Raw genomic sequence first — 20,140 nt, 5'->3', positions numbered from 1 at the left:
TTTTGAGACGAAACCTTGCTCTGTCACCCAGGCTGGAGTGCAATGGTATGATCTCAGCTCACTGCAATCTCCGCCTTCTGGGTTTAAGTGATTCTCCCTGCCTCAGCCTCCTGAGTAGCTGGGATTACAGGTGCCCACCATCACGCCCAGCTATTTTTTGTATTTTTAGTAGAGATGAGGTTTCACCATGTTGGCTAGGCTGGTCTCAAACTCCTGACCTCAGGTGATCCACCTGCCTCAGCCACCCAACGTGTTGGCATTACAGGCGTGAACTACCACACCTGGCCAAGACAACATTCTACAGTGCATAGGATACTCCCCCCAAGACACGAATGATCCAAGCCCAAATGCCACTAGAGCTAAAAGGTGGAGAAAATCTGCAGTAGCCACAGGTCACTACTGAGTACTTCTGATGCGGCTACTGGAACTGGGAAACTAAACTTTTAATTTTCTTTTACTTTAAATGTCAATTTTAGAACAAAAAGTTTAAAAAACTAAAACTAAGGAAAAGTCAAATTTAAATGTAATTAGCCATGAGTGTCTTACACAGCTAGAGCAAACGTGCATAAACATAAAAATAAAGGTCTTGTTTCCCAAGTATTTCCACTGAAAGCAATGAAGTATCTCCAAGGAAAAGAGAGATTCTGAAATTAGCATTGGAAAATAATAAGCAGAAATAAAGGCATGAAAGTGAAGGTCATGAAGCTTTGGGACAAGTGTCCAGACAACTCACTCTTGCAGGGTCTCCACCCCCTTTTCTTTGTACTGCAGCTCCTGCTTCATCTGGGTCAGCTCTCGTTTTAATCTGGAAAGCTAAAGACAAATCATATTTTTTTTTCCAAAAACCAGCTGTGAAGAATGATTTCTACAGTTGTTATTAGCACTGCCATCTGACTTTCTACTCAGCTTGCAGTTCAGGGAATCATCTAGTCTCACTATGAACTTCCATTCACATGCATAAACAGCCTTTCTAGAACAGCTGCTGTGCTTAGATACAAAAATCCCAGATGACTGACAGGCTCTTACGCAAGTGGGGAACCAGCATCTATTTGCATTTTCAAGGTTTACACATTACAATATGCAAATTTGCTAAGACATTCTTCAACTTTCCTTCTACCTACTCCTCTCAGACCCCATACATGAAACTGTGTCTAGAAGCATGCTCTCTGACTACCTGAAACTCAATGGCTCCTGGAGTGCTTCTTGAAACAGGTCCTGGGACTTGCTCCAGGCCCACGTCAAACTCAGGGGCTAGGCCTGGAAGCTCGTACTTGGAACAAGCTACCAGGTATTTTTCTTAGCTGTGCTAAAATTTGAGGACCACTGCACTAAAAGATACACCCTGATTCAGGGAATGACACATCAAGAGAGGAGCAGACTTCATTGCCAAGATGTTTCTTGTGCTTTTTCCCAAATGCAACAAAACTGTTCCCCTTCCCAGACAACCAAGAAAAGGGTCTGAAGAGATGAAACATGGTAATTCAGGTGTCACCAGGGAAAGAGTGTCAGAACCCGACCGGTCTAACACTGCTACAGGAGCAATCCCTCCAGGAGGAGTCAACCAGAGGACACCAGCAGCACCCTAGGCTGCAAGGGCCCAGGCTTCCATCCACCTGGTTGTAAAAACATGGGTTTTACTCACCCTATCCCGACGACTTGCTATTTCTGCTTTAATTTGGTGTGGGTCATACTTTGTATTTGTTGAATATCCAGAGAATGCTAAATAGAAAGAAAATATTTTATTTTATAATGGGTCCTTCAAAATACATACACATAAGGAACTTCTGCTTCACGGCATTAAATAATTCTAAATCTCAGCTTTACGAGTGGGCACTGGCTCCTAAAGAACTGACATTTAACATCCTCAAATCTTCCTGATGTTTGATATTTGTATCAGGACTTTCTATAGGATCTCATATAATAAAATATATGGCTATAGGTCAGTCAAAAGTCTGTTTAGTTCTACCATAAAACGACTAGAGTTAAATACCATATAGACATGGGAGAAGAGGGAAAGAGGTATGATTATGATGTAGGAAACTATACTTAATATGTGAATAGTACATGCAATATGAACCTATTTTTACTTTCTTTTAAAACACATACACAGAAATCACTAGAAAGATAGAACGAAAAAGTTAACTGCAGTGATTCTCAGTAGCTGCATTAAAGATTATTTTATTTTTATTTTCTTCACACCTATATTCTCCAGATAAACAATTTTTCACGCAAGAAAGGATAAAACATTAGAAATTTGTAAAATAAAAAAGACAGATTTCTGGTAATAAGTCAGCATCTGGCTTGAGAAAAAGATGGGCCCCCAAGTTGTCTGTCCCACAGAAACCAAAGTGAAACACTCACGCTTTTACTCTAATAACTTGCTTTGATGAATGTTTAGCTAAAAGACATCATATAGCTCAATGCTTTCCTAAACAATGCAGTGTACATGATTTAAAGTCTTTTTACAGACACGGCATCATTATCATGAGTAACCAATACCTAGGGATGAATAAGAGCCACAGAGCTGTTTACAAGTTAGGCACAGTCAGCAAATTTCTGTGCACAGAGAGATGCAAGCTTTTTCCCGTGTTACGGCAGCTGGAGCAGCGAGTGGCTATTCCTAATTTCTAACACCTCATCCACTACCCTGTGGTGCTTTTTCCTGATGCTTCTGCCTCCTCTCTTCAGGTTTCTGAAGCCATGGGCTCTGTATCACTACTGCGTGGCTTCCCTTCTTTTGCTTAGCTGGTGGAATGATGGTCTGTCTTAATCTGTGAACCACCCCACTCTGGTGCCATCTGCCTCCCAGTTAACATTAACATCACCTGCTCAGAAGACACATCTGCAGGGACAGAGTCCTTTCTTTAACTCCTTTGATGTGAGAACCAAAGGCTGGCTGTCATTCAAATAACTTAAGTGCCAACAACAAGAAAACAATTCAAAATCATTTGTGGACTATATACTGCAAAGGATGGCTCAACACCAAGTAGCTTCAACAGCACAATTACTTCAAACCTCAATTAGAACCACATCCAAAGTTCATTTGAGCAGTTGGATCTCCTATCTTAATAATAGTTCCATGGAAAATCCCTAAGTCCCATTCAGTCAGAATTTCAAACAACTGAATCTACTGGAAATAAACAACTGGAGAAGCTAAATGTTTGTCAACTTGATCTCCAATTTTCTTAGACTCATGATCTCTCAAAGACATGGAGTAAAACATTTTACAAACAATTCTTTTGTAGACAACACTGCCTATTTCCAAATCCTACATTTTTCATCTTGCCTGACTCTTTGGTTTCATTTAAGATCAGTAATGAAAGTAACATCTCCAACAATGCCCTCAAAAGACAGAAATAATTTATAGGAAAATCTCTACATTAAACTCCTGGGACTTTAAGTTTCCCAGATCTGAGCTAAAAGGCCTTTCACTTGGGATAGAGATAATATGCAAATGAGGCTATGAGGCTAGGGCTTGCTGAATCCTGGCTTACAACACTACAACACGTGTCAACTTGTCAACTTGCAGTGGGAGGAACACAACGCCAAGAGTTATCACCTGGGATCTTTCCCATTAAGGGTAGAAAGTAACCCTACCACCAAAGTTCAACAAAGTTCACTGCAATGTTAAACATCAGTACCAGCCGGGTGCGGTGGCTCAGCACTTTGGGAGGCTGAGACAGGCAGATCACAAGGTCAAAAGATGAAGAGACTTGAAATACACAGGAGAGGTGTCTTGGATACTGTTGGACATCTAAACAGCAACCTTCCCCCATTTCTCCTTCCTAAGTACCAGAACCCTGGAGGTGTTGGGTACCCACCTCTCCCCAAGAGACTCAGCCCAGCCTGTACCCACTCCTAGAGGGGGAAAATGACAAGCCAATAACACCACTGAGCCACTGAATCCACCTATGGGGAATCCCACCCCACCTCCAGAGGACTCCACTATGTGACAATGAATTTCCTTATTGTCCAGGCCCGTGAGAGTTAGTCTTGTTTGTAGCTGAAACCATCATAAATGACAGAATACCTTTTAATTACATGGATCTCATTCATGTTTACTTTTGCTATGATCTCTATAAAATTATAAAATTCCAGGACTAGGATAAGGGAAAAGTCTACTCAAGTACTTAACATGGTGAATACATTTTATCTTCAAATGCTAAGCATGGTTGTGAACACTGGTATAACTTTTAACAATATAATTCAATTTATAAATAAAATTCTCAGTTCCTCAGATCTCACAATAAGTCTATGAGAACCATTTACAGAGTCTAAGGAACAGCTCAGGACTCCAGACCCCATAACAGCATGCCCTACACAATTTTTTTTTTCTTTTGGAGACAGGCCAGAGCACAGTGGCATGATCTCAGCTCATTGCAACCTCCACCTCCTGGGTTCAAACAATTCTCCTGCCTCAGCCTCCCGAACAGCTACTGCCACCACCCAGCTAATTTTTTGTATTTTAGTAGAGATGGGGTTTTGTCATGTTAGCCAGTGTGGTATCGAACTCCAGACCTCAAGTTATCCACCCGCCTCGGCCTCCCAACATGCTGGGATTACAGGCATAAGACACCGCAATTGGCCTTCCACAACATTTATAAAAAGGAATATCTTCCTCTATTAAAACGTGTCTCCAATCTCCAAGTTTATGATAAAGACCAGAGTTTCACCTCTGAAGCTTTCTCCTCTCTTGAAGAGTTGAGTGGATGGAGCTATTAAATAGCATATGGAGTCTGCTCAGGCATATAAAATTGCCTCAGATAATATAATAACAAGGTTATAGCCTAGCTGGACCACAGCAATGTAAATTATTATACCTTGCTATTATAGGATGCCTTTCACATTTATTTAATCTATTCTCATAAAATCTTTGTGAAGGTGAAATGATACTTACGTTTCCTTGCCCATTTTGTAGATTAAAAGACTCGGTTTGTAGTGACTTGATCTATAATAGATTATGCCATCATTCATAATAGGCTTTGTGTCTAGAATTTGGGCTCCTGTGGGTCAGATGCCAAAGATCCTTTAATTGGGCTAGCTTTCCCAGAAGACATGGTCCTCCAGCTCCACAATGCCCACCACCCAATAGGTGAACTTGACCTGCGTATTTAGCACTCAAAATGCTAAATACTGTTGGACATCTAAACAGCAACCTTCCCCCATTTCTCCAGTACTTAACTCTCAAACCCCAGCACTTAACTCTCGATTTCAGTTTTACAGATTACTGAAAGGGTAAATGCATGTGTCCATGTGTCTATCTGTCTGTGTCTCTCTTATGTACAGGAATCCTCTGAGCTATGTGGAACCTAAGGTCACCCCAGGGAGAAGACATTCTTGAAAAGACCCTTCTTCAAAGAGATTCTCTAGGCCAGGTTGCTCCTTAGGACCAGGTGTAGGCCTCCAGGGATCAGCATTGTCAGGAGTTGCTCAAGGGGGCCAAGAATGACTCTGGGTGAAAGGCTGACAAGCTCTGCTAGGTTCCAGGTTGACAGTACTATTTACCAGAAAGGCAGATGGAGAAATGCGCAAGGCCATCAAAGTGGGCAGGATGGGTTTTTTTTTTTTTAAAGGCAATATAAGCAAAGGACCAAATACAATCAAGTAAGGCCACCTGGAGGTGATCTACAGAAGTAACCCAAGATACCACCAAATCCTAACCAAGAATTCTCTCTCCAGGACAGACTAGGGGATTATTTCTCAGGAAACACATGTGCTCTGCTGCAACCTTCAAAATCAAGCTTGCCAACTAATACATGGGAAAAATGCTCCATGATCCCTTTTCCTCCTGCCCGCTCCAACATGCTTGTGTGGAGGAAAACAAAAGTTGAATGGGAATGGACTGCCTACAGCCCTTTTCCTAACCAAGACAGCAAATGAGAAATCCTTCAACAGTGAGAACACCAATGAGGCTGGGTGTGGTGGCTCACATCTGTAATCCCAACACTTTGGGAGGTGCAGGCAGGCAGATTCCTTGAGTCCAGGAGTCTGAGACCAGCCTGGGCAACATGGCAAAACCCCATCACTACAAAAAGTACAAAAATTAGCCAGGTATGGTGGCGCGAGTCTGGACTTTCAGCTACTAGAGAGGCTGAGGTAGAAGAATCACCTGAGCCCAGGAGGTTGAAGCTGCAGTGAGCGGAGATCACACTACCACACTCCAGCCTGGGCAACAAAGCGAGACCCTGTCTCAAAAAAAAAAAAAAAAAAAAAAAAAAAAAAAAAAAAAAAAGAGAGAGAACCAATGGAAGAAGATAGTCATTGTGAGACAGGCTTGACGCCTCAGAAAGAATGCCAGCAGGACTGATGGCTGATAAGGTCAAGCTTCACCACCACCTAATCCAAGAATTCAGGGTGGGTCAGCACTTTCTCACCAGAGATAAGGCTGACTCTTTGCCAGCCACCCAGAAAGACTTTTCGATGTAGACTCTGAGTAGCTCCTAGGAACTAGGATAGTAAACAAAGTCAAATTCCTGCTGCTACAAGGGCCATTCACACTCCATCTAGCCCAGTGGATTTCAACCCTGGGGATCACCTGGGAAGCTTTAAAAAAAAAAAAAAAATGCCTGGTCCCACCCAAGGCCAGTTCTATCAAAATCTCTTGGGGTGAGGTCCAAGCAGCAAGTTTTTAAAGATTCTAGCTTGTAGCCAGGGCTGAGAACTATACATGTAGACCGGGGATTGGCAAACTTTTTCTCTAATGGTCTAGAGGGTAAATATTTTTGGCTTTGTGGGCCATACAATCTGTCTCACATACTTAATTCTGCCATTGTAGCTGCTATAGACAATAGGTAAGTAAATGTACATGGCTGTGTTCCAATAAAACTTTATTTACAAACACCCACAGTGGACAGGATTCAGCCCACAGGCTTGAGATAGTTTGCAGACCTGAGGTTTAGACTATCATTCTACCCCATGCAAGAATTTCTTCCAAAAGACCCTGCAAATGGTCATATATGCTTCATCTGAATGTGCCTGGGGGATAAAGTTTCTCAGAAAGAATAAAGGAATAACTCCAGGAAAAAATGTATCTGACATACTGAACATATTCAGTGTTAAAAAGCAGGTAAATAGAAGAACACGTTGCAATAAAGAAAGTGGAAGAAAACTCTACAAAATGGAGCTGTAGAAAAAGTAGCAGGTGTGTCTCAGAGAAAATGAGTTCATTGTTGAGCAGTGTCACCTCAGTGTTCTAGAAAGCACAACTGAGGCCTGGGCACCACCAGGCAGCTAGCTCAGAAGCTCATAGAAATCAAGCAGAGTTGGGTTCCTACCCTCATGGACACATGTGTCCAAAGCACCCAGCCAAGTATCTGAATTTGCTTGCAGGGACAAAAAAGGTCAAGACCTGGATGTTCTTAGCTACCAGATGGCTCAATATTGACACAAAATCTTTCCTTTCCAACGAACAAAGTTTTCTTCTGATGATTTCCACAGCTTGAGAGAAATGTGTGAAGGGTATAGGTGAGATGCACTTCCCCTTCCCACCTCCTGCTCCCACATTAGAAATGGCTGTTCTAGTTAATTCCTCTGTTCACACATTATTGCCTCATCTTTCCCAATAAGCAATCATTAGGGATAAAATATGTTCCTGCCAGGCGTGGTGGCTCACACCTATAATCCCAGACCTTTGGGAGGCCAAGGTGGGAAGATCACAAGGTCAAGAGATCGAGACTATCCTGGCCAATGTGATGAAACCCTGTCTCTACTAAAAATACAAAACTTAGCTGGGCATGGTGGTGCACACCTGTAGTCCCAGCTACTTGGGAGGCTGAGGCAGGAGAATCGCTTGAACCCAGGAAGCGGAGGTTGCAGTAAGCAGAGATCACACCACTGTACTCCAGCCTGGTGATAGAGTGAGACTATGTTTCAAAAAAAAAAAAAAAAAAAAAAAAAAATTTAAAAAAAAAAAAAAAAAAAAAAAAAACATGTTCCCATCATTTAGTATATACCAACAGCAGGTGCTAACAGCTGTTGAAAAATAAATGAACAGTTTAATGATCCTACATGGGCCATAGAAAAGCCAAGATCTAGAAAGTGCTGTGCCTTCCACTTGCCCCTTTTATTGCTGCAAAATTGCCAGAAAACTTGCAAATTTATGACTAGTCTTTATTTTCAGATAACCACAAAGTTGGATGGGGGAACCAAAAACACCATCAGCTGTTCTCAGTGGCCTCTTCCATGTCTAGGAAACTATACAGAGCACCCAAGGCCACCAGCGCAAACAGATTTGGGCTCAAATCCAACTTCTACCATCTGCTGGGTATGTAATCTTGAAGAAATAATTTAGCCTACCTGATACTCAGTTGCTCACGTGAACAACAAAGAAAACAGCACGTACATGACAACGCTGATCAAAGCAATGCTTAGGCAACACTTACAACAATGCATAGAAAACACCAGCCTGGGTAACAAGAGCGAAACTCCGTCTCAAAAAAAAAACACCAGCTCATTGGATATCGGTCCCTTTCACTTCAAGTCATTACCCATGAAGGAAGTAGTAGGAATTAAGTCCAGATGTTATTCTGTTCACAGTATCAGAAAAAGGAGACACCTCCTGTGTTAAATGACTAGCACTAAAAGAGATCTGGACAGTGAGACCCGTGTGGCTACAGAGCCAATGTGTGCTATGGAAGCTGACACCAGCAGCTCCTAACATGGGCCCAGGCCCTCTGGCATGGGTGTACAAGCCATCTGTTAGATCATGGTCATGCCAACAGGATCACCGCATTGGACTTTATTCTGTGGCCAGAAAGAATTCATCTGAGTCCATTCTAGTGGGGTTTTCCCTATTGTAACTGGTAGTTCGGGACAAATGGCAGATTGAGAGAGCTTGGTAAAAGCCCTAGGAACAGCAGCAAGTCGATAAACAACTTGGATCAACTCCTAGATTCCATTCATAGTTGGCGTTTTCCCTGATGAGCTGATAGGCCCCAGGAAGACCCACTGGAATCTCTAGCCCTTTCATGAAAACAGGCAGGCCCACTTTTGGCCTCGAAGGCAACCTACACAAGTGGAGGAAGAGATGGTATCCACACAGAGACTTCCGGCAGGTCAGGAGATGGAATCTAGTGAGCACATTAGAACCTCAAGTCAATAACAGAATCATCAGCTTCCTCTACTGAAGAAAGATACTACTTCAAAAAGAGCCTCTTGAGTATATCTTTTTAATGGGCATTAATAAAATCCCATAAGGCACAAGAAGGAATGTAATTCAGTAGAATTCCCTATTTGCCCAAACATCAAAGAAGTGAAAAGCCCATGGAATCCGGATCCCATAGGATCCTGTAGGGTCCTCAACTCCACAGGATGCCGAAGTACTGAATAGCCTTAACCTACAGCTTGGCACTGCACTGGGATTCCCCCTCACTGCCCCTCAGAGTGGATGTGGAATCAGACAGGATGTTCGAATGCCTACATCATTAAGGGCATCCAGTCCAGAGTCCCCACACTCACTGCAGCTGAGGTCCTGGCTGCACTGGTAGTAGCCAGTGCATAATACACACTTTCTCTAAACTCAATTTTTCTTTCTTTCTTTTTTAATAGAGACAGGGTCCTGCTAGGTTTCCCAGGGTAGTCTGGAATTCCTGGGCTCAAGTAATCTTCCTGCCTCGGCCTCCCAAAGTGCTGGGATTACAGGCATAAGCCACTGTACCCGGCCTCAATTTTTCTGTTCAATCATTGGCAAGAAACATCCTGCCAAGTTTTTCTGATCTGTACTCCTTCCATTCCATTCTGTTAAAGACTGATTTGAGAGCCTCTTTGGAGACCTAACCAAACCCAAGCATCTAAGAGATAAGGTACCCAAAGACTGCTGGAAAGAAACACACTATTAGGTTAGATTATAAGAATGGCTAATATTCAGCCCTTTTTTAGATATAAAAATGGCAATTTTATACCATTCAACCTAACTCCTACCAAGCAGCTTTCTGAAATGTTTAGAATTGCTAACTATATGGTCTCAGAACCAGTTATAAGCAAATACTTCAGCTAGGGTGACATCAAGGCACCAAGCCCATGGGGTTCTGATCATTAAAAAGACCAGCCGGGCACAGTGGCTCACACTTGTAATTCCAGCACTTTGGGAGGCCGAGGTGGGCAGATCACCTGAGGTCAGGAGTTGGAGACCAGCCTGGACAAAATGGCAAAACCCCGTCTCTACTAAAAATATAAAAATTTTCTGGGCATGGTGGCAGACACCTGTAGTCCCAGCTACTCAAGAAGTTTAAGCAGGAGAATTGCTTGAACCTAGGAGGTAGAGGTTGCAGTGAGACAGTGAGCCAAGATCGTGCCACTGCACTCCAGCCACGGTAACAGAGCAAGACTCCATTTCAAAACAAAAAACAAACGAACAGACAAAAAAGACCAATATTTTGAGCCATAAAAGTCATCTCAATAGATTTCAAAAGACTGAAATGTTACACAGTCTCTGACCACAATGGAACTAAGTTAGAAATGAACAATAACATATCTTTAGAAGGTCCTACTAACTTACTTCTAAACAACCTATGGGTCAAAAACCACCAAAAAAAGGAGAAATTATTTTGAACTGAATGAAAATGAAAATATAGCATATCAAAATTTGTGAGATGCAGTTAAAGTAGTTCTTAGAGGTGAATCCTTACCTTTAATGGCTACGTGAGGAAGAAAGATGTAAAATCAGTGATCTAAATTTCTACTTTAGGAAGCTAGAAAAGGAAGAACAAATTAAAGCCAAACTAAGTAGAGGGAAAGAAATAATAAAGAAGAAAAACCAGCAAGATAGAAACAGACAAGAAACGGGAGAACAGGGCAAAAGCCAGTGTATTGTAAAGATAGATAAAAATCAATAAAAGTTTGGCTATACTGATTAAGAAGACACAAATTATTAATATCAGCAATTAAAGAGCGGACATCACCTCAAAGCCTACAGACATTAAAAGGCTAAAAGGGGAATTGTACAAACAACTTCATAGACTTGACAGCTTAGATCACTGGGCAGCAAACTCCCTGTAGACCAAAGCTAGGTTGCTACCTGTTTTGATACTTCTAGTGGAACATAGCCAGGCCCATCTGTCTGCATGTTGTCTCTGAGTGCTTTTGCACTATAACCACAGGGTAGAATAGTTGCCACTGAGATTGTATGGTCCACAAAGTCTAAAATATTTACTATCTAACCCTTTATAGAAAAGTTAGCTGACTTTTAGATTAGATGAAATAGACAATTCTTTGAAACACACAAATGCCAAAACTGATTCAAAAAGAAATAACAAATCTGGATACCTCTCTATTAAAAGTATTGGATTTGTAGTTAAAAACATTCCACAAATGACTCCAGAGGTGGCTCTTTTGGTGAATTCTATGAAATAGTTAAGAAAGCACTAATACCAATCCTACACAAACTCTTTCAGAAAACAGAAGAGAAAGGAACATTTCCCAATTCATTCTATGAGGCCAGTATTACGCTCATACCAAAGTCAGAAAAAGACATTCCAAGAAAAGATAACCGCGGAGATAAGAAACAGGCCTCTAAAATTCTGCACAGAGCTGACCTATCACATTCTGATGGAAAGTAAAAAAAAAAAAAAAACCAAAGGGAAAAAAAAAAAAAAAAAAAACCAGGTATGTGCCAATATCTGCAGAGATGGAGATAAGATGGCTTGGAAGCAACACATCATTAAACCTGAGTTCCTGGTTTCCCTCAGAATACATGGTAATAGAAACATCTTCAAATCCTATTGCAGAGGGAATACCCCACCCCTGGCCACAGCTTCTAAGGCTTCTGCTCCCTCAACAGTTACTGCAATAAAACACAGCACAAGACATGTGGCCCCTTGGCCTTACCTCCATTCTGACTTGGAACACAGAATAAAACTATGGCTATGTCTTTAACATCTGCCATGGCAACACGGCACTAATAGCACAGGAAAGGCCCCAAGTCTCAAACACACAGGTTTTTATAAAATTCAACCCAGTGGTAACAACTTTCACCCATTGTTTCCAAGCTCACGAGTGCCCAGGACAGTCACAGTCATGCAAATCTGTTGGGGGCCGTTGAGGGTGTCAGTTCTTCTGGGAAGGAACTGGCTCATGTGGTGACTGACTGTGTGACAGCAGGATGCTTTGGGTTCTGAGAGTGGACCTGGTTTCTTCAACACTGAGCAGCTGCTGAGTACTAATGAAATGGAAGCCCCGACCTCCCTTGGCAGCCTCCAAAACTAGAGAGAGATCCCTTTAGAGAACAGCTCACAGTACACGGTCATCTTACCTGAGGGGCAGGAGAGTCACCCAATTCTCTAGGTTCCACCATGTTCCTCCTCCTTCCATGTACTGCCTAATAAAGCCTAAAGCCCAAGAGAGGATTCCACAAAGAGACAGGAGGCTTGACATGGCTGAAGTCTCCTGAGTCATACCACCCAGGATGAATGAAACCACTGTGTGGATTTCCCAAGAGATCATCCCAGACAAGCAGTGTTAACTGCAGAGGTCTCTGAGGGAAGCCCACTTCAAAACTGACATGCATGAGACAGGAGGCTGGTATACATTGCTACCTGAAATTTTGTTTGTTTATTTTTTACCTTCCCCACCAGAATGTGAGCTCAAGGGCAGAGACCTTTCCTTCCTTAGTCATCACCAACCATAACCCAGTGCCTGGGCACAAAGTAAGCCCTTGATAAATCCTTGCTACAGGAGTGGCTACTGGGTGCCCATCTGATTTCAGTGCTGAATACTGATGACCTAACAGTATGCGATTATAACCTTTATGAAGCTATCTTGCCCAAGGAAGGTTCAGTGTTTCCGGGTAACCTAGCAGAGAGATAGCTTTTAAAGTCACAATGGCTTTTAGCAGGAGACAAGTCAACTCACAGCTGGCATAGGAGCGGCTGTCATCCTCACACATTTTGTGCAGCTGCTGGTACTCCTCCTGGGCCAGCTCAAACCGTTGCTGCTTGATCTGGTAGATTTCTTTCTTGGCATTGAGAGCCTCCTGGGCTACAATTAAATATTCCTTCAACATGCGCTCTTGCTCTCGCCTCCACTGTTCTCTTGGATCTTCAATCTGGGTAAGCTCTGAAATTTAAAAAGGCAAAAACATAACTGGCTTAAAAGTAAAATCCTTAGGTTGACCAACAGTCATGCAGTGATACAGCTCATCAATGTGAAAATTAATTAATTACCAGGATGCATATTATAGAAGATTTTATATCACGAACCTTTCCAAAGAGTGGAACATTTTCTATTTATAGATCCACAGTGACGTTGAGAAGGAAACTCTACAGATATGAAACAGTCCATTGCAGGAGGGAAGACAATATGAGATAACGTTTTCACCAACAAATAACTATTTTACTTTAAATAAGTATGGGAGGAGATGAACCCACGTGAGCTCAGAACTGTCACACTAATTGCTATTTATGACCTTTTCCTCATTGACTCCTTCTGCGTGAGATGATGGAAACTCTACTGTGCCCCTGGCCTGGCTGGCCCCCTTCTCCTTTCATTTCTCAGACCAGACCATGCAGTCTCTTCCCATTTCTCACTGACTTCCTTACCTCCTCCCACCATAGCTTCCCTCACGTCTACTCGTGCTTCTTCCCTATCCAGCTCTCCAAGGGCCTGTGCCTACCTCCAGCTCCAGCCCCTCTTCCCAGTTCCAACCTTTCCTTCCTGCCTGCCTTCTGGATGCACCTCGACAGAGATGGACCCAAAGTCATTCCCAGCCATTCATCCAAAGCAGCCCTGATTCTCCACACCACCTTTCCCCATTAAGAGCAAAACAAAACCAAACACCACACAGCACATGCCTGCTTCTCCTGTCTTCCACTCATGGGGAGCTGCATCATCTGGATCTAACCGCGGGAACAGCCTGGGAGTACAACCTGAGACTCATCCTCAAAGAATCCCACTCCTCTTCCTCCTGAAACATTCAGTGGGTTATGAAGAACTGGAGGTTCTTGCCCCTGGATATGTTAATGACTGGCAACACGCCCTTGTCTCTGTCTGTCCTTACTTCAGACAGACTCTCAGGGCCTTCTGGTCTCATCCCACCAAAATCCATCCTCAGTGCACTCTCCAAAGTGACCTTCCTAACTAGGCTGCAATGCTTTCATGCAAAAACCTCTTTGAAAGCACAAACTCCAATCTCCTTAGCCTGATCTAGGAGTCCCGAAACTCGCTCATCCACTTCATCTCTACTTTCCGTCCTTTTCCCCAAAAACATCCTCTACACAGACTGAAGTTCTGCAAAGTCCCCAAAGATGCCTGGCTGGCTCCCCAGTGCCTTTGCCATGCTGATTCAGTCCTCTTCTGTCACAGGAAGGCCTGCTGTCTTCCCAGACACGTTGCAAAGGCACCTCTTCTCTGAAGCCTTCTCTGATCCTCTAGGCACACGTGTCTCTCCCCTGCTTATGCGGGCTGCCCTTCTTCCCCCTCACACTGGGCACTGAGTGTTCTTATATCTTTTCCGTTTCCCACCTAAACTACAGCCTCTAGATGGCAGGGACACAGCCTTGGTCACCTTTATATTCTCAGGGCCTTTCACTCGGTGCGTAAAACAGAGTGGTTTGCATAAACCATATACAAAAGAATACAATTCCATAAAAAAGAATAAAGTTCTGATACTCGCTATGACATGGGAAAACCTCAACAACAGCTAAGTGAAAGACGCCAGACACAAAAGGCCACATAGCAGCTGATTCCATGTCTGTGGAGTTGCCTGTTCTGGGTATTTCATAGAGACAGAAAGCAGACTGGGGGTCACTAAGGGCTGGGGGAAGGGGAATAGGGAATGACTGCTTAATGGAGATGAAGTTTCCCTTTGGGGTGAGGAAAATGTTCCGGAATAAGATAGAGGTAATGGCTGTGCAACACTGTAAATGCACCAAATGCTACCAAACTGCTCACTTTAACAATGGTTCCTTTTAGATTCTGTGAATTCTACCTCAAAATGGTTAAAACGGTAAATTTTACATTATGTCTATTTACACACACACACACACACACACACACACACACACACACACACGAAGGTGTGCTTGCTAGAATTTTTCCATGTAAGTTCTCCTTTGGAAATACCCTATCTGCTTTCCTGTCAATATCCTTTGCTTACCCCTTCACACACCATCCCAGGGCCCCTCCTAGAAAGCCTCTCCAGGGCTTAAAAGCTCACAGGAGAAAATTTACAAACCAAAACAAATCCAAAATCAGAGTCCTGCTCTTGTACCAGAGATGAGATTCGGTAGGCCTGCGGTATCCATACCACCTAGCCCCAGGAAGGACAAAGCCTGTTAACGAAGTCATGGGCATCTGCCCAGGTCTACAGCATGGTGGCCCTGTGAAGAGAGCAGCTCTCACGTGTCAGGAGCTGCCCCTTAAGACTACCAGCTGGGAAGCATAGCTCAAACGCCACATTTACCAAAACACACACAGCCGTGAAGTGCCAGGCTGACAGAGGGCCACTGGGGCCTTTCAGCTTCTCTTCTGCCAGGCACTTGCCCTGTCCAGCAAGCAGCAGGGCCACCTAGAAGTCCTTCTGCCACCTGGGCCTGCCTGGGAGGGTAGCGGGGCCATAACGGTATGTATCCCCTGTCTCCAATCACCACTGCCCAGTCTCTGCATAAGAGCTGCAATTGTGCCCAAAAATGGGTGCCAGGCACCAAAACCCCACTGCCCCAAGATCTGAGATGGGGGACTCAGATATTGGGCACCAGCAACTGACAATGCAGGAATCAGCCCTGAAGACACCAACCTGGGTCGATTGCATAGTGGGGACATGAGAAGCCATGGGACTGGCCTAGAAAACAGCTTCAAAATCACTCAGGTGGGGGCACCATGCACCTTCAGACCCCACAGCTGTCCTGCACTTCACTAACCTAAGGACAGAAAGTAAGTCAAGGGGAAGCCACGCTTCATATCCTGGTAGCAAAATGACAATGACAGAGCCACTGAAGGAAGCCAGAATGAAGAGAGAGGGTGAAAAATGGATTCCCAGCTGGGACCCCATCGAAGAAAGCTGACAAAGAGACAGCTAAGATGGAGGGGCAGAGAACAGATCTAGAACAGGTTCCTACACCCCAGCACCACTGACATTTAAGGTCGCCTCATTCTCTGTTGGGCCTCGGGGGACTGTCCTGTGCGTTGTAGGGTGTTTAGCAGCATCCTTGGTCTCTACCCATTGAATACCAGCAACACCTCTCCCAGGCACAGCCATTGAAAATGCCTCCAGACAATGCTAAGTGTCTGGGGTGGGGGAGGCAAAATCACCCAGGATGAGAACCACTGCTCTACATAGTTCTACAAAGGAGGCTGGCATGGTCAAAGACCCGCCGTTTTTGCTATGGTCTCTATACCATTTCCTCCCTTCACACACACACACACACACACACACACCCCCCAAAAAGGTTTGGTGCATGAAAGCTAAAGTTAAATGTATAAGACAAGATGAAGTGAAGGTAAACACTTGGGCACTTATTATTCCAGTAACTTGTCAGATCCACTCTGCAATAAATAACTTTTTCATTATGAGAGGTATTTCTATATCCAGGTTGCCTGGGAAATTTATTCCTTGTATTAGTTATTAAAACCCTCCATTAAACATATTATATGCAGTCCCCAGCAAGACACAAGCAAGGTATAGCTACAGAACTGCTTCACTTTGTGAAGAACTGAGCTAATGAAAACTTTGGATTATATTTATAAAACCCAATTTAATGCTACATTGGATGGTAACGATTGTTTCACTCTACAGAAAGTTTTTGGCATCTCTGATAGAATGCCACAGATTTTGCACACTACTTACTATTTATGTGGTCCATGTAGTAAACTCCAATTTGTTTATCATACACAGTTTCCCATCCTAAAGGCAGTTCATCCCCAACACAATCGGCAAAGGTCAATGGCTTTGTTATCCTGCAAAATAAAATTATGCAAACAAATTTGAAAGTCAGGTCAGTTTTGTATAATTTTGCTTTATCTAATCTAATTGACTGCTTTTGCTCCAAATATTTGGTTGGAAAATTCACCAGCTTTGTATAAATAATCAATAACTGTATTAGTATACTGGCAATCAGTATCTCAAAGCACAACTTTAAATATGAGCAAAAAGAGATACTTGGTTACTAACAAAACAGGTAAAGCAAGCATCTTCTTTCAAGCAGCATGTTTAATGAGGTGACGACAATGGAATGTAGCTCTTCCAGAAAAATCAGAGAGCACCTATGCTCTGTTCTCATTCCCTGAGAAATGTTCCCCTCACAACTTTCAGTGTCCATACATTACACATGAACACTGGCTTCAATCTATATAAAATGCATTTGCAATATTTTCATCTACCAGTGGTCATGAGTTAATAAACATCAAGCATTGGCCAAACGCAAAGAGCCAAGCAAGGTAACAATACAATGAGACCCCCACTAAATACTTCCTGTATTTCTTATACAGTAGGAATCAGAAATTTCAGAGTCCTTTTTTGTTTTTCTAGAGAAAAACAACAAAAGCACTTTGTCTACAGGCATGTCTCCTTGAAGAAAATCTGATTAAGGAAATTTGGGCTTGACGAGAGATAAAGTGAAGGGTTTTCAGATGGATCTTTAAAAGTAGAGCTTCCCCCTCCCTGATCGCCCATGATCACGCTGATTGACAAGACAGTGTTAGGACCACAGCTGTCATATAAAATGAGACACACCTATAATTGTCTGAGTCTGGGCAGCTATCTCTTGGGCTGTCTCTATAAATGCACACTGACTGCTATGCATGGGAATCTGATCACCTACATTTCACTAAGTCAATCCTCCCACCTTTTCTGTCCCTGGACCTGAGAAACTGACACAACCACAGCCAAGCCCCATGAGACCAGTATGAATTTTGGACACGTGATTTCCTTCAACTGGTTTGACAACAAGCCTGTCTTTCCGCAGGAGCATTTAAAAACTGATAAACACCATCAGAACACTTGTTTTAATCTTCATTTTAAACACATGGTTTTAAGAAGTTAGAGTCAATATAAAAACAAGAAATATATAGAAGGTAAAATATGCCATATATATCCTCCCAAACATGATGCACTCAAAAACTCGCATCACAAGATGAGCTGACTGTATGTAGTCTGTCCCATCCCAGGAACTGATGTCTGCAGCACAATGCCTTCACCAGTCAGGAATGGTGTGCTGTACCGAGGGTCCTTGTCAGGCAGATAACAGAAGGCTGCTGTGCATGATTCGTGTCCTGAATGGGACCCAACCACAGCAAAAACAACCCTACTTTAACACAGAGTTCTGAGCAAATTGCTGCTATTCTAACGTAATGATATTTACAAAGAAGCCTCCAGAGAAAAATGCCCGTGCACAGGTACATTTTAAGCACATTTACATATATGATCTCATTTAATCAACAAATACTGGCCAGGTGCAGTGGCTCACATCTGTAATCCCAGTACTTTGGGAGTCCAAGATGGGAGGACTTCTTGAGCCTGGGAGTTCAAGACCAGCCTGGGCAACACAGTGAGCCCCATGTCTACCAAAATTTTTTTAAAAATTAGCTAGGCTCACACCTGTAGTCCCAGGTACTAGGGAGGCTGAGGTGGGAGGATTACTTGAACCCAGAAGTTCGAGGCTGCAGTGAGCCACGATTCACTGCACTCTAGCCTAGGTGACAAGACAAGGCCCTATTTCAAAAAAAAAAAAGACCAAGTAAACAAATACAGGTGAGAAACCCATCATTATGGCACTGTGGAGCCAAATTCTAGCATGATTTTCAATAACAGCATTTAGAACGTCTAGATGTATTTTCCTAATTATCATTCCAAAACATTTATGGGCCAGGGATTTCATGTTTTTCTCTTGTACAGCACATCCCATCTATCATAAATACTCTAAACTTTACCAATATCAAATGATATTTTTCTCCCAAGAAAGCTCTTGGCAGGTAACATTACTTCAGTCTTGAATAAATCACTTCAGAGGAGTTATTCAGTTCTAGAGTCTGTTTAATCACATCTTTTTTTCTTTTCTTTTCTTTCTTTTTTTTTTTAAAGGCTGGTCAAGTGAAGCAGTGGGAGAGGAGAAGAAACAAAAAAATCTGTAATTGGTTGTGATCAATTGGTTGTAAACACCACTGCACTCAGACAAGCCAACGGAGAGCCAAATAAATCTTGGTTCCTCTTTCATCGTCAAATGAGAAATATCTGGAGGTATGCAACACTGGTGTTCTTTTGGTGGTAACTTTTCAGCAAGGAGTGTTTTCTGGCTCTTGCTGGCTAAAAAGCATGGTTCCTGCATGTCAGGATGAGGCCAGGGCCACCCAGGAGAGATCTCGGCCTCATCTGGGGACAATCAGCAACCTCAGTGAGGTGGTCGGCTTCAACCCAGACAATCCCATGATCCCTTATCCTGCCAATGATCATCCTCCCGCTTGAGTGGAGCCACTGATATCCAAAGACTGTTCCCCAAGCACAGTGGCTCTCCATGCAGAAACGCACAGCACTGGGCTGGGCAGGGTGGCTCACACCTATAATCCCAGCACTTTGGGAGGCCGAGGCGGGCAGATCACCTGAGGTCAGGAGTTCAAGACTAGCCTGGCCAACATGGCAAAAGCCAGTTTCTACTAAAAATACAAAAATTAGCTGGGCGTGGTGGTGTGCACCTGCAGTACCAGTTACTTGAGAGGTCGAGACTTAAGAATCGCTTGAACCCAGGAGACAGAGGTTGCAGTGAGCTGAGGTTGTGCCACTGCACTCCCGCCTGGGCGACAGTGCGAGACTCCATCCCCCTAAAAAAGAAATAAATTCACAGCATTGAGTTTGCCAGGGCAAACCACTTGGGCTGGTGTGAAAAGTCCTCCCCAAGCCAAGCCTATACAAAGCTTCTGGCTCTTTCTGCTTCAACTCCCTACCCTGCCCCTCACACACACACATACACACAATCTCTTTTCCAGGCAAATGAGTTTGTTCACCCACCTTCCAAAACATCACACTCATTCCAGTTTAAGCAATCTGTTCTCAGTCTTTCCTGGGCCTGTGGAGAGGCTTTCTCCTCCCCTCTCGTACTCCAATCCAATCAGCCCTGCAAAGGCCAGCTTAACCCTACACAAATTATCACTGCCAAACCCCCACCGTCTCCACTGCCTGGGAGCCACATCCATTCTCAGTCACTGGGCACAAAACACC

The 20,140-nt window shown here is 43.3% G+C and overlaps 1 protein-coding gene across 2 annotated transcripts in view; it reads right to left on the bottom strand.

The window, feature by feature from the left end:
- Positions 1–20,140, bottom strand: part of WWC3 (WWC family member 3) — a 130,646-nt gene that overhangs the window by 65,586 nt on the left and 44,920 nt on the right. For both annotated transcript variants that reach the window (XM_017509917.2, XM_017509919.2), the window contains exons 2-5: positions 16,778–16,887; positions 12,847–13,050; positions 1,643–1,719; positions 734–813 (exon numbers count right to left, since the gene is read on the bottom strand). In XM_017509917.2, the coding sequence (XP_017365406.1) occupies positions 734–813; positions 1,643–1,719; positions 12,847–13,050; positions 16,778–16,887 (471 nt within the window). The remainder of the gene's footprint in view (positions 1–733; positions 814–1,642; positions 1,720–12,846; positions 13,051–16,777; positions 16,888–20,140) is intronic.

The sequence above is a fragment of the Cebus imitator genome, unplaced genomic scaffold (assembly GCF_001604975.1).
Source record: "Cebus imitator isolate Cc_AM_T3 unplaced genomic scaffold, Cebus_imitator-1.0 Scaffold426, whole genome shotgun sequence".
Taxonomy (NCBI): Eukaryota; Metazoa; Chordata; class Mammalia; order Primates; family Cebidae; genus Cebus; species Cebus imitator.
The sequence above is the reverse complement of the archived record's forward strand: the minus strand, read 5'-3'. Positions and strand labels throughout refer to the sequence as shown.